General features: G+C 36.5%; 1 protein-coding gene across 1 annotated transcript; it reads left to right on the forward strand.

Annotated features, from left to right (window-relative positions):
* Nucleotides 1-13,604: 13,604 nt before the first annotated feature.
* On the forward strand, nt 13,605-14,334 carry LOC120417446 (endocuticle structural glycoprotein SgAbd-5-like). Its single transcript, XM_052711342.1, has 5 exons — nt 13,605-13,761; nt 13,830-14,002; nt 14,061-14,090; nt 14,179-14,199; nt 14,261-14,334. The coding sequence occupies exons 1-5, from the start codon at nt 13,616-13,618 to the stop codon at nt 14,332-14,334; spliced, it is 444 nt and encodes a 147-aa protein (XP_052567302.1). The 5' UTR covers nt 13,605-13,615.
* Nucleotides 14,335-19,884: the final 5,550 nt, after the last annotated feature.

Consider the following 19,884-nt stretch of genomic DNA (forward strand, 5'->3'; position numbering starts at 1 on the left):
GTTGCCAGATCTTCAATGTTTTGGACTCATTGTAAAGGCCATTCAATTACCTAACCAACGATGGGTCGGATAATGGCTCCGGTCATAGTTTACATACATTTAAGTGAGATCCGGCTTCAAAAATGTACATAAATATCACTTAAGTGATCATAACTCGAGACAGGGTTGCCAGGTCTTCAATGTCTTGAACTCATTGGAAAGTCCATTCAATTACCTAACTAACGATGGGTCGGATGATGGATCCGGACATAGTTTACATACATTTAAGTGAGATCCGGCTTCAAAAATGTACATGAATACCACTTAAGTTGTCATAACTTGAGACTGGGTTGCCAGATCTTCAATGTTTTGGACTCATTGTAAAGGCCATTCAATTACCTAACCAACGATGGGTCGGATAATGGCTCTGGTCATAGTTTACATACATTTAAGTGAGAACCGGCTTCAAAAATGTACATGAATACCACTTAAGTGGTCATAAATCGAGACAGGGTTGCCAGATCTTCAATGTTTTGGACTCATTGTAAAGGCCATTCAATTACCTAACCAACGATGGGTCGGATAATGGCTCCGGTCATAGTTTACATACATTTAAGTGAGATCCGGCTTCAAAAATGTACATAAATATCACTTAAGTGATCATAACTCGAGACAGGGTTGCCAGGTCTTCAATGTCTTGGACTCATTGGAAAGTCCATTCAATTACCTAACTAACGATGGGTCGGATGATGGATCCGGACATAGTTTACATACATTTAAGTGAGATCCGGCTTCAAAAAAGTACATAAATATCACTTAAGTGGTCATATTTCGAGACAGGGTTGCCAGATCTTCAATGTTTTGGACTCATTGTAAAGGCCATTCAATTACCTAACCAACAATGGGTCGGATGATGGATCCGGACATAGTTTACATACATTTAAGTGAGATCCGGCTTCAAAAAAGTACATAAATATCACTTAAGTGGTCATAACTCGAGACAGGGTTGCCAGATCTTCAATGTTTTGGACTCATTGTAAAGGCCATTCAATTACCTAACCAACAATCGGTCGGATGATGGATCCGAACATAGTTTACATACATTTAAGTGAGATCCGGCTTCAAAAAAGTACATAAATATCACTTAAGTGGTCATAACTCGAGACAAGGTTGCCAGATCTTCAATGTCTTGGACTCATTGGAAAGGCCTTTAAATTACCTAACCAACGATGGGTCGGATGATGGATCCGAACATAGTTTACATACATTTATGTGAGATCCGGCATAAAAAAAGTACATAAATATCACTTAAGTTGTCATAACTCGAGACAAGGTTGCCAGATCTGCAATGTTATGGACTCATTGGAAAGGCCTTTCAATTACCTAACCAAAGATGGGTCGGATGATGGATCCGAACATAATTTACATACGTTTAAGTGAGATCCAGCCTAAAAAAAGTTCATAAATATCACTTAAGTGGTCATAACTCGAGACAGGGTTGCCAGATCTTCAATGTTTTGGACTCATTGTAAAGGCCATTCAATTACCTAACCAACAATGGGTCGGATGATGGATCCGGTCATAGTTTACATACATTTAAGTGAGATACGACTTCAAAAATGTACATGAATACCACTTAAGTGGTCATAACTCGAGACAGGGTTGCCAGATCTTCAATGTCTTGGACTCATTGGAAAGGCCTTTTAATTACCTAACCAACATCGGGTCGGATGATGGATCCGGACATAGTTTACATACATTTAAGTGAGATCCGGCTTCAAAAAAGAACCTAAATATCACTTAAGTGGTCATAACTCGAGACAGGGTTGCCAGATCTTCAATGTTTTGTATTCATTGGAAAGGCCTTTCAATATCCTAACCAACGATGGGTCGGATGATGGATCCGGACATAGTTTACATACATTTAAGTGAGATCCGGCTTCAAAAAAGTACATAAATATCACTTAAGTGGTCATAACTCGAGACAGGTTTGCCAGATCTTCAATGTCTTAGACTCATTGGAAAGGCCTTTCAATTACCTAACCAACGATGGGTCGGATGATGGATCCGGACATCGTTTACATGCATATAATTGAGATCCGGGTATTTGTGAAAACACATTTTTATACATAACTTTTGAACTACTTATCGAAACTTCAAACAATTCAATAGCGATGTATGGGACCCTAAACCAAGTCGAATGCAACTGGTTCGATCAAAATCGGTTCAGCCATTGCTGAGAAAACTCAGTGAGAATTTTGGTCACATACATACATACACACACATACACACACACATACACACACACATACACACACACATACACACACACATACACACACACAGACATTTGTTCAGTTTTCGATTCTGAGTCGATATGTATACATGAAGGTAGGTCTAGGAGCTTTTAATAGAATGTTCATTTTTAGAGCAGGATTATAGCCTTACCTCAGTGAGGAAGGCAAAAATGATTTATATGTAAACATAAGGGGTTTGCATTCAATCATCACGAGTTATCGCGATTTTACGAAAAAAAAGTTTTGAAGAATTGACAAATGGACTCATTAACAAATTTTGATTTATTATGCATATTAAAAATAACCTATTCTTGATCGTCCTTTAAATTTTGCAAGTTTTCCATTCTTTCAAATATAATCAGTTCTTTCTAATAAAAGTCTAACTTCGGATGATCAAAACATCGGATAGTCGAATCATAAAAAAATCGTTGTCTTATTTTTGGTTGCCGTAAGTATGACCCCTAAACTACTCTAAATTGATTTAGATTTTTTAAATCCAAGATGGCGGCATATATTATGAAGACAAATATTGAAAAAATGTATTTTGTTAAAGTGAAGCTGACGATCATTTTGCCTTCCTCACTGAGGTAAGGCTATAATCCTGCTCTGAAAATAACTTTGTATAAAGCTCCTAGACCCACCTTCATGTATACATATCGACTCAGAATCGAAAACTGAACAAATGTCTGTGTGTGAGTATGTGTGTGTGTATGCATGTATGTGACCAAAATTCTCACTGAGTTTTCTCAGCACTGGCTGAACCGATTTTGATCAAACCAGTTGCATTCGACTTGGTTTAAGGTCCCATACATCGCTATTGAATTGTTTGAAGTTTCGATAAGTAGTTCGAAAGTTATGTATAAAAACGTTTATTCGCAAATATCCGGATCTCAATTATATGCACGTAAACGATGTCCGGATCCATCATCCGACCCATCGTTGGTAAGGTAATAGAAAGAACTTTCCAATGAGTCCAAAACATTGAAGATCTGGCAACCCTGTCTCGAGTTATGACCACTTAAGTGATATTTATGTACTTTTTTGAAGCCGGATCTCACCTAAATGTATGTAAACTATGTCCGGAACCATCATCTGACCCATCGTTGGTTTGGCAATTGAGAGGCCTTTCCAATGAGTCCAAAACATTGAAGATCTGGCAACCCTGTTTGGAGTTATGACCACTTAAGTGATATTTATGTACTTTTTTGAAGCCGGATTTCACCTAAATGTATGTAAACTATGTCCGGAACCACCATCTGACCCATCGTTGGTTTGGCAATTGAGAGGCCTCTTCAATGAGTCCAAAACATTGAAGATCTGGCAACCCTGTCTCGAGTTATTACCACATAAGTTATATCTGTGTTTTTTTTTCTGGAACTAAAAAAAGCTGAAATGTGTGTCCAAACCACTCATATTACCCATTTTTGGTAAAAAGTGAGGAAGGCATCAACCACATAGGTGGATTAGGTTAGTTTTTCATTGTACATATTAAACTAGCATCTGGCCAAAATATGAGCACTCTAGGTCAAAGGGAAGTGGAGAAAATCGGTACAGAAAGTTTTATGGTTCAAAAACGTCAAAAATCTTAAAAAGATTGTAACTTTGGCAAACCTTAACTTCATTTCAAAATTCAAAATGCATCTGAAAGGGCTTAAAACAACAAAATGTGGGGAGAAGCATCTCAATTGGTTAAAACTAAAACGAGTTATTGGCATTTTAGTGAAATAAAAGCACAAAGCGCACAGATAAAAAATGTTCCATTCAGATATCATCTCGCTTCGACCTGGAGCTTGTAGGGGACATCTGGGACTACCAACTGAACATGATAACGTTTTGGGTAAGGCAGTTTAACATATATAATAGACACTTTATCTTTTAGTGATTTTTTTGGTTGAAAATTTTTGCTCGGGGGACCCCTTAGATTCCATTATCTGGTGATAATTTTATCATATTCGTGTTCCTGAGGCAATTGCACATTAGAAACATGCATAAAAATGTTTATTTTCATCCATTTAACCCTTTAAAAAATCAAGAAGCTGTTTTTTTCTGGTGTCATCTAGTATCCTTGGAAACTAACTTGATTGTGAATGAATGTGAATCGAAGAATGGGAATATCAGCATGTGTAGGGCCACGTTCTTAACAACTTGTAGAAGGAATTTGTCAAAATAATGATAGCAACGCAAAATTTATGTCTTTGAACGAAAAATCATGGCAATTGTGGAAGTCTTCACGTTTATAGGCAATCAACTTTTCAAAATTGCTTAAAATTGGGTCGTAGAACTCGAATTGAATGTCAAAAACATTGAAAAAATGCAAAAAAATCTTCGTTATTCGATTGTCCGAAGTCAAATTAAACCGTCAGATAATCGAATTTCAGATAATCGAAACTTCGTATAATCGAGGCTTCGGATAATCGAGTCTGGACTGTACATTTAAATATTTCGTAAGTTTTTCCATTCTTTAAAAACTAACTATTCTTGCTTGTTGTATTGTAACCTTTTGAAAAACAATCTGTTCTTGATTGACCAAACATCATTGTGATTTTTCCATTCTTTCAGTCATAAGCTGTCCTTTAAAAAAAGTCTGACTTCTAAAATATTTTTAAAGCTTTTCAATTCTTGAAAAAGAAACATTTTTTAAGGTTGTTATATATGTGGGCTTTTTCCATTTTCTAAAACATGAGCAGTTCTTTAAATTAAGTGTCTGATTTCTAAAATTTTGTATGCTTTACACTGTTTGTCCTTACGACGTTTCTTTTTCACCTTCAGAACTCAACCGAATACTTTCGAAAAATTCTGCAATTTTTTGCTGCATTGCTTGAAACTGAGATTTTTTCTAAAATCCAGGAATAAACTACATATTTTTAGAATAGTAATCGTTTGAGCGCTGGAAAAATCAAGAATTTTATATTTTTGATTTTTTTTGTTTCTTTTCTACAACTTTATAGAAAATCATTGTAGAAAATTGTTACGGTCGGTTTTACGATTTCAGTAGTACAATATCAGTTTGTTTTATTTTTTTTAAGTTCACAGTAAAAAATTGTGTAAATTTGAAATGTGTAATATTAGATGGTTAAATATGACCTCTTTTATGATGTTAAATTTCCTCAATTTAGACTGTCAAAAAGCGACTTCCACCAACAAGTGCTTATTATACACAATTGAGATGGAAAATTAAACATTTTTTCCAGATGTAATATTACCATGACTGTGGTGTACTGTGTACTCAAAAGTTTTATTCACTCCAGCAAACCTTAATTTCACTTCTAAGTGATCCCGTTTTTTTTTTTCAGCGCAACTTCGAGCGATGCACACTGGCTGGGCCGCGCTCATGGCGACCATCGTATGCAAAAAGAACTCGCTCGCCGCCGTCGTCGCAGCAAGGGATTGGTTGAATAATTGCGTCCTATTAATCTCTGCAGGACTCTCTCTACGACGCAGAGAAAAACGGTTCCGCATCACTTGTGCATCCCGGGGGCCTTTGAAATGTTTTGATTACGGGACGCGATTTGGACTTTTTCCCCTGCCTGTCACTGCTCGAAATCGTTCCACTTTTAGTCACCGTCGCCGCCGCCGATTTCGGTAACGGTTTCAGGAGGATTAGAGCGCGAATCTGTCACTCCTCGGGCATGGCTTCCGATATTGTACGGTTTTGAGCGGGATTCAAACCAGGAGGGGTCGTTGGCCAGCAGTGGCTTTGCATACGCATCGTTGAATTACTGACAATTTTTCATAGGATTTTGGGGGAGATCTTTTTGGGATGCGTTTTTGATTAGGCCAGCGATAAGATCGATGATGGGACTCTCGAACCGTCATTCGTGGGACAGTGCCATTCAGGATGAGCACTCAATTATTTGAACGTGTTGGGTTTTTTCGACTTCGGGCTTCACGCCCTGCTTTTGGGTTCTGATTGCGGCGGTTCGTTTATTTTGTTGATGAGTGCTTTATCAGGAAAATTGGATGACCTAATGTTGCTCTTTTAAATTCCATTTGTGATTTTTAGTAAACTTCCAACATGCTGTATAGTTGAATTAAACTGAAATTTTTAAATGAATGAACTAAAAAAAACAGATGCTAACACCTTAGGATCTATAGAGCTCTCCGGGTTATACGTTGCTTGTGGAGCTGAGAATTAAACATAGAAATCAAGATAAATAAAGTATGGTGAACATTGCTCAACGCTTAACTTCAGGAAAACTATAAATGCAAACTTTTGATGTATATATTTATAATAACTTACGTCTAGTAGTTGTTGAAGGGAACGGTGTATAATCTTCATTATCTGCGATGGATAAAGTACAATTTAGATACCATTCATTGCCTCTGATACCGACACACTTACCTATTCCAAAAGTCTTTTTTGTAGTTGTCTCTTTCTTGTTGACTAAAATTTAAACAATGTGTTACTTACAAAAAATAGCGCACATTTAAACAAGTTTACCTATGACCGTGGGATGATAACCAGTTTCGTCGGCGTAGTACTCAACGATGTATTCGACACCATCGGAACCGATGAAGCTGTAGGATCCATCAAATACAAGTATTTTTGTACCGTCTGTCTGCTCTCTGATAACACCACTTTGAACTACCTTACTGCCATCACTCAAATTGTAACTGCAAAAGTTTCAAGCAAAATGTTTTAGAAAATATTAATAATAAGACAACAAATTAAGTTACCCCCATACAAAGCCATTCTCATCTTGGCTGCCATGCTGGTCCTCGACATCGATACTGTTGTTACTAATTGGAGCACTTAGCACGCTCGAAATGGTCAAAATTACTAAACTAGCGGCTAGGATGTGCATTTTAACAATCTGTCCACAAGACTAAAGTGTAGCATGATCGAAGCGTGTTAATCAACACCAGGTGTGCACGGGGGCTCGTGACTTAAACAGGTTTTAATTTGGGGAATTTTGAAGATGAACTCGGCGGCCTTGACGTGGTACGCTACAGTTGAACTGAACATTTTTGAGCTTATATGATGTCTCCAGTTTGCCATTCTTTTTACATTGCCATTTAATTGTATACACAGCAAAATAAAGGGTTTCAAAGGTTCAAAATGTTATAATTAAATATTCCCTCCATTTTGTGTAGTTTTACCTAAAATAATGTCTTAAAAATGAAATTCAATTGAAATTGATGGAAATTTTACCATGACACTTTTCTAACCATTAATCTTTGTTTGAAATTTGTTCACACCTTATGATTGGTAAAATTACACAAAATAGAGGGAATGCACTTTCCCAAATTAAACTTTTTTTACTGTGTTGTAAGTGATGCGATCTCCAATTTCAAAGGTTGTATGCTATCTTTTGATGCACATGCGACTAGTTGTCGAATAACAGTCAAATTTAATTGCTGATACTAATGTTTGACCATTGCAAATATTTTTCAAAGTTTATGTCGCCTCCCCTCCCCCTCCCCCTTCAAAATCGGTTCAAAAAGTCAGGGGACAAAAAAAAACAAATATTTCAAAAAACTTTTAAATTTTAATGAAATTTTAGGTCTAATCAACTGAAAACAAATTAAATTGCATTTTCCTGCGTTTGAAATCATTTTTAGCATGAAATCGATCAAACATATTTTGAATATTTGTGGAATTCCAATCCAGCGCCGCAAAAAGTATTTTTTTACGGAGAAAAAAAATCTTCAATGCTCAGATATTTTCAAAACTAATGATTGCAAAAATGGGCTGGTGTAATTTTTAAACACTTTTTTCATTTAAATGTGAATACCATGGCTTAAAATACCGCCCCCTTCACTTTTGGCCACAGCCGAGGGACATAAACTTGAAATCATCAATTCCAGTTGATTTGTTGTTTAAAATATTTTTTTTCAAAAGTTTTTGGGGATATTAATGATGATAATTTTATATATTTTCTCAATATTTCTTTTTGCAAAAGTTCTTAAATTTACTTTTTTTATGCAAAATTGCCCGATTGTTTTACTTTAAAAGATTCAGCTTTGAAAGTTTTATGGAAAAAGGGCGAAGGGGCAGAGATAAAAGGCACAAAAGGTCGAATGGACAAAAGATTTTTTTAAATAAGCATAATGTTTCTGTGTCACCAGCGTCTAACGAACCTGCTTTTGGGTAAAGCGTATTACTGGTTTCTATATGTAAAATTATCATAAAATCCCAAAATATGATTAAAAATCGATTTGTGGACACTTTGGCTCAATTCTGAGGGTAATTCAGATTCAGCGGACAAAATTACATGGAATAACATGTAGTTGAACAACTTTCCAATTTCATTAGGGTGGTCCCATACACTTTTCCCTTGAAAATTAACCATTTTTAATTGAAGATATCTTGAGTTTGAATAAAAATACTCCTGGTATTTTTTCAGCGTTTATAGTTCATCTGTCGAATGCAATCTGGTGATTCAAATTTGGCCTGCGCTTTTTCGAAATATTTGAGTTTTAAATTCGCATCTTTTTTTTTTCCTTAAAATGAATGTAACTTTGACCTTTAAGTCCAAATTAACTTATAAAAAAATAAAACATAACCCTGAATTGCTACGCTCAAAATAACTAATTTTCGAAGGTTTTTTCAGATGTTTTGTCAACATTTGGTCGTAGAAGGCGTAGATTGCGAGATAAAATGTTGGTGTCTTCGACAAAGTTGCCGGTTTCTCGAAAAATCGGTCCCAGCAAAATCAAATGGCGTCTCGGGCATACACAGAAAAAAAATGATGGTAATATTCATCAGGGAATGGGGACTGATTTTGTGGCAAGAAAAATGATAAGGTAATATTCAATCTACCAAATTTTCAACATTCCAAAATTCAACTTTTTTTTCTGTGATTTTCGAATGTTCTTGATTTTTCGGATAAATGCCAAACTTTGAAGGTCTAGGGTGCTCCAAACTTCAGTGTTAAATATATCAAAAGATGCGCAAGGATCTGACTAATACGCCAGTAATGTTGAAAATAAACGCTTTAGTGGTGAAAATGCCACAAAAAATGACATTATTGAAAAAATCTTTTTATGGGATAAATCCCATTTAAAATTGAAGGGCGGAGCGCCAGCTCCAATTACGTCCAATCAAGCTCATATTTGGGATTTGGGCTCAGTATGCCCACTGGAACAAACCCCTGAATGCCCGCCAAAAAGTCATTTTTGTTACACTCTAATAACCACGGCAAATAGAGTCCAGGGCATTCGTGGAAATACAATGTCCCATCCCAGAGGGTTACGGACTACTAAATCTTCTTAGCAGTTTTTTGAATTTCTTTTTTAATATTAACGTGAAGACTTCCTTCATTGTCATGATTTTATTCGTTCAAAGATATAAATTTTGCGTCGCTTTTAATATTTTGACAAAATTCCTTCAACAAGTTGTTTCAAATAGTGCCATGCACATGCTGATTCCTTTTGGTAACGATTTTCCCATTCCTTGTAAAGTTATGGAAATCGTCATTAATCAATGATTGCCAACTAGGACGTCAATGACTGTGCCACAAAATTATATAAATTTTGAAGCACATTTGATTTAGATCAAAAATTCTTTCAGTGGCTTCAAGAAGGCAACAACCGGCACATGCTGATTCCTTTTGGTGCCGAAATTCGTGAAATTGAATTTAATACAGAACATTTTAAAGTGATGATCATTTCTCTTCGAAAATGATCAATGGCTTCACCTTAATCTGAATTTAGTATTATTCATAAAATAATAATATTTTACCTTTAAAAAATAATAATATTTTACCTTTAAGTGTTCTAGTACATGAAACTTATAAAAAAGTTCATTAAAATATAAAAATTAAGCTGCTATATTTATTTTTCAATTTCTTTGCAAAAAGATACTTCAAGATGTCAATTCGATATTTTCAATAAAAATAAGTACATAGATGAAAAAAAACGTAATTACTCAAGAAATTTGGAAAAAAATTATGAATGTCATTTGCCCAGATTTTCAAGCGTTTCTAGTTAAATCGCATTCCCTATTTGATATTATTTTTTAACCTTAACTCTTTGGGTATGGAATTTAAACTTTCTGCTGACCCGACTGTTTTCTGATGTCGTATATATGTCGATTTAAGGCTTAGCAGTTAAAGGCTTATTAGTTTGCTCAAACTGCAACGAACATTCTTTTGTAGCAATTTTCCGTTAGAAATTGCCCTTTCAAATGCAATGAACTCTTCCCTAATCACCTTTTCCCGAGACCACACATTTCTTTCCACGTTTCCCACGATCCTGACAAATGCCAGCTAAAACTTTGATATATTGAAATTCGCATCACTATGCAGATTAAACGGATGCAAATATTGCACTTTTCTCACGTGAAATACTGCTGCACCCCTTTTCGCAATCCTTGGGATCGATACCTCTTTCTCCTTGCGAACGCTTTCTTTCCTTTCCGGATTTTAAGCCCGAACCCCGAAGAAGTGAAACTGCCGACTTGGTTGGTGTGCCAAAATTATAGCCGATCTTCGTTCATGCCCTGACAGACAAAATAATTTGATTCCTCACCCCGTTTTCGGTGTTCTTGGACCCGGGGTGTTGCTACACGGCTTCCCGAAGACGGGAAGACCTCAGCTCAATTGATTCCTGAGAAATGTTCGATGAACTTTGCCGGTGGCGTTTTTCGGGAAGGACGCCTGGGAACGGCAGTAGAAAGGGTTACCGTATTCTCGTTATTTGGGATGAAAATCCCCTCGAGGCATCAGGTAGCACTGCACATCCTCGACAGAGAGAGGAGAGCGCCAGCCAGATGCAATTTCGGGACTCTTCACTCACCGAGTGGAGATTCGCCACAAATGCACATCCTGGCGGCGGACCCGGCTCGCACACCGGATTCAATTTGCATCCCTTCTTTTCTAGGGTTGAAGACGTTGAAGTTCTTACTGGTGGTCCTCGGGTTATGCATTGCCGGGGCTGACGTATTGTCGTTTTGCAAATAAGTTTCAGCGGAGATACAGGTAAATTGAAACGGGAGATTGATCGTTAATTTGCGGATTTAGAAAGTGCCACGAAAAATGGGTGCGATAGGCAATTTTGGGTAGTAAATCTTCCTGGGAACATCGTTCAGGGCGGATAACGGTATTGAAGTGTCCTGAAAAAATTGCATACAATTTGTAGCCAGAATTGAAGACTTCAAGGACTTCAAGACGGGATGATTTTAAGACTGAGAGACTTTAAGACTTGAAGACTTGAAGACTTGTACCTTTTTTCACTTTAAAGTCTTCAAAAGAGAGACTTTCTCAAAAAACATTAAATCGATACAATTTGCCATCTTCGAAGCCATTCCCCATCGAAACTACTCGATTGAAATTCATTCGATCCTTGGCCTCGAGCTACCTCCAGCATCTGCCCAAAAAGTTTCACCGAATCGCACCCTCCAGCCTTCCCAAAAACCATCGGACAGCATCGTCACCGGCGAAGTTCTTTATTGTGTTGTATCGAACGCTATTGCCCTCCCCCACCATTCCCCGGGTATCGTCAACTTCTCCCTGGCGGCCATCGGTCCAAAGGAAGCAACTATGGACAAAATGTAATCGTTTTCCCTGTCTTCTTTCCTCTCTCGCCGCCCCCTTCCAGGATCGACTGTGTCTTATCGGACGGCTTCCCCTTCATTGAGAAGACTTTTCAGGACGACACTCTCGTGCACGAAAAGAACTGTCCCCGTTAGAGTAGCAGAGCCAAACGGATCAAGATGAAAGGACCATCGACCGACCAAGCCGTGGACGGGAGACGGTTGATGGCGCACAGTGGACTGATGCTGGGAATTTTCGGACGAAAAATCAATCTTTATGTCTTCATGCCGTCATGTCTTCTTGTCTTCTTGTCTTCTTGTCTTCTTGTCTTCTTGTCTTCTTGTCTTCTTGTCTTCTTGTCTTCTTGTCTTCTTGTCTTCTTGTCTTCTTGTCTTCTTGTCTTCTTGTCTTCTTGTCTTCTTGTCTTCTTGTCTTCTTGTCTTCTTGTCTTCTTGTCTTCTTGTCTTCTTGTCTTCTTGTCTTCTTGTCTTCTTGTCTTTTTGTCTTCTTGTCTTCTTGTCTTCTTGTCTTCTTGTCTTCAAGTCTTCAAGTCTTCAAGTCTTCAAGTCTTCAAGTCTTCAAGTCTTCAAGTCTTCAAGTCTTCAAGTCTTCAAGTTTTCAAGTCTTCAAGTCTTCAAGTCTTAAAGTCTTAAAGTCTTCAAGTCTTCAAGTCTTCAAGTCTTCAAGTCTTCAAGTCTTCAAGTCTTCAAGTCTTCAAGTCTTCAAGTCTTCAAGTCTTCAAGTCTTCAAGTCTTCAAGTCTTAAAGTCTTCAAGTCTTCAAGTCTTCAAGTCTTCAAGTCTTCAAGTCTTCAAGTCTTAAAGTCTTCAAGTCTTCAAGTCTTCAAGTCTTCAAGTCTTCAAGTCTTCAAGTCTTCAAGTCTTCAAGTCTTCAAGTCTTCAAGTCTTCAAGTCTTCAAGTCTTCAAGTCTTCAAGTCTTCAAGTCTTCAAGTCTTCAAGTCTTCAAGTCTTCAAGTCTTCAAGTCTTCAAGTCTTCAAGTCTTCAAGTCTTCAAGTCTTCAAGTCTTCAAGTCTTCAAGTCTTCAAGTCTTCAAGTCTTCAAGTCTTCAAGTCTTCAAGTCTTCAAGTCTTCAAGTCTTCAAGTCTTCAAGTCTTCAAGCCTTCAAGTCTTCAAGTCTTCAAGCCTTCAAGTCTTCAAGCCTTCAAGTCTTCAAGTCTTCAAGTCTTCAAGTCTTCAAATTTTCAACAGTTCCTCCCACTATCCCTCAACCACTCCAACTGCGCGGAGGCGAGATGAAAAACTTGAGGTAAATTTGCATAAACACAATGGTTGAGCCCCGCTAGTACTAATACTGTTGTTTGAGAGATGGCTAGATATCTTCCCTCCCCCTGTTCGCAGAAGTAAAAATGGCCAAGTCGCACACCTCAGGGGCAAAATACGGCAGCCGACGAGCGCGCCAATATTTGGAGATAGATGGAATATCGCGAGGGCAGCGTCGAGAAAATGGACCTCACTGTTTGATCACCATTAGTCTAAGAATATAAAATGGATTGAAAATATTAGCTAGAATATCTGTCTACTCGGAATTTTTGTGAATTGTACATATTGGTGATTGAACTCCTTGTTTTAAAATAAACCAAACCCAAAAAGATTTCACAAATGTGCATTTAATTAAAACCAATCCATCTACAACTTGCTCTATGCCTAATTCTTCCACACTCGAGCGGCCTCCCTCTCGAGTTCTTTCACAGCTTCGCGGCATTCGTCCAGGCTAATGAGCTGCGGGCGATCTTCCGAATTCTTCCGAACAAAAACCTGTTCACTGCTCGTCAGTCAGATTAAGCCACTGAAGATGCTTCTCCTTCCATCTATGATTCAGTCGAGTAGTAGCAGATCAACAAAATGCACATCGCATTGCGAAGTTTAGTGGTTGTGGCTATTTTAGGAGGTGAAATTGTAGTTCAAGGTGTTCCAACCGGGGACAGCAGTTCCCAGCTGAAGGTCGTTGAACAGTACAACAACCTGAAAGATAGCGGATACGAATGGGGGTGTGTAGGTCTTTTGGACGGAAGTTCAGAGATTCAAAAGTTTAATTGTTTGTTTTGAAAATGAGCAGCTACGAACTGAGTGACGGACGGTACGCAACTCAGGATGGCTACACAAAGGAATTGCCAGACGGGTCGGAGGCGTTGGTAATAAGGGGGTCTTACAGCTACACTGCTCCCGATGGTGTCAAGTATACGGTTGAGTACTACGCAGATGAAACTGGCTATCATCCAACAATCATTGGTGAGTAACAAGTGGATGAAGCTGAAAAACACAGAGTAATATCAATGTTATGTTTCAGTCGGTGACGAAGACACTACTGTACCTCCAGGTTTGTATTCTATGCATCCGATGATGATTGAATGTTCACAAGTCGTTCATACCTCAACTCTTTGTATTTTTTATTTTCTTTATTTCAGTTGGTTATGCTCCAGATTTTGGTATGCGGGTATTATCTCTACCGAATTATTCTCAAATATTGAAAAACGTTGATTATTTCAGGTGAAGAAAGTCCATCAAAGCCCGGGTACGATCAAGGATTGGATCCAAAAGTGCTTGCATCTTTACTAGGTTAATTTATGGAATATAAATAAAGTTTTGATCGAGAACGGTACTCATTCACAAAACAATAAATATAGTTTGTTATTCCGATCATCCTTGGTCTTGGACAAATGATTAAAATCAAATGGTAAGGCAAACCTGTCTCGCATATAAAATAACATATTGAGTATGTATTTCTAAGGTTTCTGGAACAAGGCCTAAAATTTTGTCATTCCTAGATTTTAATTAAAATCTATGATTGCAAGTGTAGTACGCAAAAAGTAACTTATTCTAAACATTTTTTCGTAAAATCGTGATGACTCGTGATTATTATTAGTAAACCCCTTATGTTTACATATCATTTTTTTTGTAATTATCTGCTCTACAACTTTGTAGACCATTGTTACACTCTAAAAAATAACCCTGCAAAGTTACAAAAAACACGAAATTTCAAAATGAAAATTTTTGTTGTAAGTGAAAAAATTATCCTTCTGGGTTAATGTAGATTCGAAAAGTTCATTAAATTTCTCTTGAAATGACATGTTCCAAAAAAAAATTACAGTTCAGTAACGGAAAATAGGGGAGTTTTATAAACTTTTTTTGTCTTTTTTTCGCTGAAAAAACGTTTTGTTCGAAGTTTTGAGACTCCAAATTTCTTTCTTAACACCGTTTCAGCCTGCAAATTATTGAAAAATATCTCTTTTTTTGCATGTTCAAAAATGGAAGGGGTCGTCACGGGATATAAAAAAAACGGAGAAGGATTCGTGATCAGGGACAAAAGTTAACCCTTAGGACGAAGTTGCGAGCAAATCGAAGAGGGGTCGGGGCAACTGCTGGGTGATTTGGCGGAGAATTTCCCAAAAAAAGGGTCACTTGAATTTTATTTAATGAGTTTTGCATCATTTTGATTTTGGAATATTATATTTTTACTGAATTTATAAACCAACGTAAAAGTCTTTAAAATTAAGATCATTATGATACACACTTAAAAAAATGGAATATTATATTTATCGTAATCACCAATCTGATGTATTAATTTATCATGTACATGAGAATTTGATGTAAATTTACGTTTGTTTTGATAAGTTTGGGAAAACTTTATTTATTTTATATTTTATAGAATCTTCTCAATTTCAACGCTGTTTTGTTGGTTTAAAAAAATTAGTGGAAAATAAAAATGATAAAAATATAAATGCAAACAAGAAGGTTTTCCATACTAATTCCAATTCAAAATTGAAATGCAACGCGCTTAGTGTGGACGCAACAAATCGCTCCCAATTTTCGGGGAGTTGTTAAGGGGCCTAAAAGCAACTAAAAAACCTTGTTCAGAAAAATCGACCATCTCGAGCTATCCTAATACTCACTTGTGACATAGGCCATGTTCTCATTGGAATGATCGTAATTTTTCAAAAAAATATGCTGATATTTAAAAAGCAATGCCATCTTTCGTTTTTGGAAATATACTGATTAACTGTTAATTTAAGCTTATTTTAGTTTGTATAGGAACTCTATGCACATTTGTGACATGTAGTACATTTTTCACTCTCAAAACACATTTGTGACACGTGCTTAGGGGAGAATGGGGAGACTTGATCCCAAGCCTATATCTCGTCAGTGTGTGGGTAAAACAATTAGCTTTGTTCTAAAAAGTTGTGCGAAATTGACTAAAACTCATTGTAGAAAACAAAGAAAAAAAAAAAATAAAAAATGTTTTTATTGAGTTTCACACATTTTTCTAAGAAGTGCTGCAAAAAACTTCCAAGAGATCTTTTTTATTTGTTTTGATAAGTATAGAAAACACTCAAAAATTATTTAAAAAAATATTTTATATACATGAATTGTTTGATAAACATATCAACTCCAAAACCCTTACGCATTTGACGTTAAATTTATCGTCATACTATTTTTACAATTAATTGTTTAAAAAAGTGCGTTTAGGGAGACTTGATCCCTGCATTTTTACAGTCACTGGAATCAGCCTCAAGATTAAATAATTGGGCTGGGTTTTTGTACATTGTTTCCATTAGTATAGTTGTACATAACTTACTGCAGTTTGAACCATTTTTCAAAAGTTTTGTAAACAAAAATTACAAGCTTTTGTAAACATGTTCAATTTTGGTCTAAAAAAGATAATTTTAAGTTTTTAAATATTTTGCATGATAAACTTGTTATATTCTGAACACAAACGTTCAGGTTTAATATGAAATTGCTGTAACTTATAGAAAATTAAAAGTTTGGATGAAAAAGAAACATTTTGTTTAAGATTTCTTCAAAATGTTGAAAGGGGGATCAAATTACCCCCAACATTTTGAAAATGCCGCTAGGCATGATTCGAAGAGTTTACCTGATGAAATACCCTTATCAGCCAAACATAGTTGAATGTTTAAGTTTTCAATTCATGCAAAAAGATCGTAGTTTTGTGAGAAATTGACAGAGTTATGTGCAATACAAAAAGGGGATCAAGTCTCCCCACTCTCCCCTACATTGTTTACTGTATCTTTTGACTGGTGAAACCAATTTGGTTGAAACTTGGAGCATTTGTTTACTAACCGATTGCTTCCAAAAATATTTACCATCAGACATCAATTAAAATCGATTTTCTCGAAAAGTACTAAACGGTTGTTGTGGCAAGACAGCATACATCAGACGACATCTTTAGAAATATTGTTCAACTTTCTTGTTTTACTCATAAGAAATCAAAATTTAACTGAAAATTCAATATTATTACTCATAAATTGTAATTTCTTGCCGAAGTTATTCTAAAACAAAACAAAGCTTAATTTTCAGCCTTCGGGTTTAAGATGATGTTGATAACAGCAAAAAAAAAAACTAAGCAGCAGCATTTTTTCTGCTACCTTTTCCAACTCTTCATCCGGCTTTTCTCCTCCTGGCTTACGCACACAAAATTTCTGTTTTCATTTTTTTTTGCTTCCTGGCTTGTGAGGGGGTGGCGGACGGAAAAGATGGCCTCGGGGCCTAAAACAGCAGCGAGGGGGTGGTGAGCAGCCACTGCTGCTGCTGGGTTAGGGCCACATCACGTCGCACACAAACCTCGTTCGACCGACGTCCTTTTTTTGAAGAGATGTTTGGTTTTTGTGCACACACACACACATTCAAACACACTTACAAAGTTGCGGAGGGGTTGGTTGTTTGCATCCGTTTTGTGGAAAAAGGGTCGGCGTCCACCATCAACCAGCCAGCATGCCACCAGAAACGCGCGCGGGAAGTGGAATTTGATGAGATGAGAGTTTTTTTCTGCTTCTTCTTTCCCATTGTGGCGGGAAGGAATGGCTGCTGCTGCTGCTAGAGAATAGGGTGAGATTGTGGCGGTGGGCGAGTTTTTCCAGCGTTTTCCAATATCGTAATATATGGTAATGTTTCGAGATGAGGGATAAATGTGAACGGGCTTTGCTGCTTTTTTACATATACAACGAGATGTGAAGCGAGCAAGATCAAGGGGATCAAGCCTATGTGTTGGTCGGCATGTGTGAGAGTGTGTTTGGTTAGCAAAGAATGTTTTTGCTGGCTAGCAAGGGAAGAATTGAAAATTTATGCTTTGATGTCCAAAATGAGAATGTGCTGTTGTGAGATTTTCTTCAAAAATAACCATGTAGTCATAATATCAAAAAGTTTTTTTTTCTGTCTTTTTATTATAAATGTTGTTGCATACACCTCAAATCTGCTCACTCTCCAATCGAAGGTTCATACATGTAAAACTTATGTAAGCTTTAAGAATTAAGAAAGACCAAATTCCACCCCAGGGGGGAATTTCCCACCGGTTGGATATACTGCCCTAAAATATTTTCTGTAAAAGGATTCACAAAAAAAACTACTTGAATTTAACATAAAAACATTATACTTTATTTGCCTGTAGATCAATTTTCCATGAAATCTGTAGATCAGTTTTTTTATCTGGCTTAAACTTTGAAGGTTGATCTTCTAAGACCAATGAAGCCATTTGGGTTGTCCTAGCTAGAGGTGGGCAAAAAAGAGCGAGCCGCTCAAAGATCCGGTTCACTGAAAAGAGCCAACGAATCGTGGCTCACAAAAAAGAACCGCGGTTCTTTTTTAAACTTCGGTCTTTTGAAAGAACCGTTTCAAGATGGCATGATTTTCGTTATAAATATAATTTGTTGAATGTCCAAAAAAAAATATGTAATGTTAAATTTGTTTTTTTAGAATTGAAAATGCAATATCAAAAATTGAAATGCTTATAAAACTGAATCCCAATATTAAATGATATTCTAAACCCCCCCTCCCTCCCTTTGTCACGATTTTCCTATACTTATAACATGCAATGTCACATTTTCTCAGACCCCCCTTCCCCTCTCCCCTTAGAGCGTGACACCCGAGCATGGGTAAATAACAAGGGAAATGCGTAATAATACCTTTCTCTGGTATCAATACCAAATTTTGGTATTCCTGGACCCTTTCAAATTTGTCTTAAGGATTATGCAAGAGCAAAATGTGCTATCATACCAATTAAAGGTATTGTTTTGATATTGCAAAATTGCAGAATTTGTCAATGGTCGAACACCACATATTGGTATTCTTTTGGTATTACAGTGTTTTATCAAATTCCTCTGAAACTATGGGAAAATTTTGACCAATTTTGACAAAATAATTAATTTTGCGCTAAAATGATGTCTCAAAGCGAATGCTTTCATTGAAAACCGGAAATTTCAAACTTGATTTTAAACATTTTTGATATACCCCCTAAAGAAATGACTTGAAATTGTGGAACATTTTGGTATTATTTTGGTATAAAAGTGTTTTATCAAATTCTCTGAAACTATGGGAATTTTTTTTATAAATTTTGATGAGATAATTAATTTTGCGCTAAAATTACTTGAAACCGAAAAATGTTAAAGCTGATTTTCATTTTTTTATATACCCACTAAGATTTTTTTTAAAACGTTGAAATTTCTCTAAGTTGAGATAACCATTTGAATATAACCTTTGAAAAACGAGTTAATCGACAGATTATAGAATTTTGGTGAATTTCAATCCAGTGTCATTTTAATAACACTTATTTTTCAATCTTGTTATTTTTTAGAATCTTCAAGAACTTCAAGCACAGGCCGTTCATCAATGACAAATGCATTCGATGTGGTGAAGAATATCACTAAGAACAACATGGAATCATCAGGTGAGTAGATTTGGCTGTTGCATATGGACCATTTCTTTTAAGTTTTTTCACTAACTGCAACTGTTGCACTAAAAATGGTATGAAAATACCAAATTTAGGTATTACTTGGGCAAATAACAGGGACCAAAATGTGCTCTTGGTTGCCCAGTAATAGATTATAAAATACCATGAAATCATACCAAAATTATGTATTTGGAAGACCACAGGAATACCAAAATCTGATTTTCCAAGGGCGCGGTAATACCTAAAAATTAAACCATGGCAATACCAAGTTTTGGTATCCAAGCAATGTTCAAAAATCCAGAAGACCTCAATTTGGTTTTGAAATGGTTTTATTTTGAGGTATTATTTTACCCTTGGAATAACATGGTTTGGTATTGTTGTGTCCTTCCACATACTAGACTTTGGTATGATTTCATGGTATTTTACCATCTAT

This window comes from Culex pipiens, unplaced genomic scaffold (assembly GCF_016801865.2).
Source record: "Culex pipiens pallens isolate TS unplaced genomic scaffold, TS_CPP_V2 Cpp_Un0002, whole genome shotgun sequence".
In the NCBI taxonomy this organism is placed as follows: Eukaryota; Metazoa; Arthropoda; class Insecta; order Diptera; family Culicidae; genus Culex; species Culex pipiens.

Coding starts and splice junctions, on each gene's coding strand:
- LOC120417446 (XM_052711342.1), top strand. CDS start 13,616: ATGCACATCGCATTGCGAAGTTTAGTGGTTGTGGCTATTTTAGGAGGT. Junction 14,003..14,060: donor CTATCATCCAACAATCATTG/GTGAGTAACAAG, acceptor GTTATGTTTCAG/TCGGTGACGAAGACACTACT. Junction 14,200..14,260: donor TGGTTATGCTCCAGATTTTG/GTATGCGGGTAT, acceptor TGATTATTTCAG/GTGAAGAAAGTCCATCAAAG.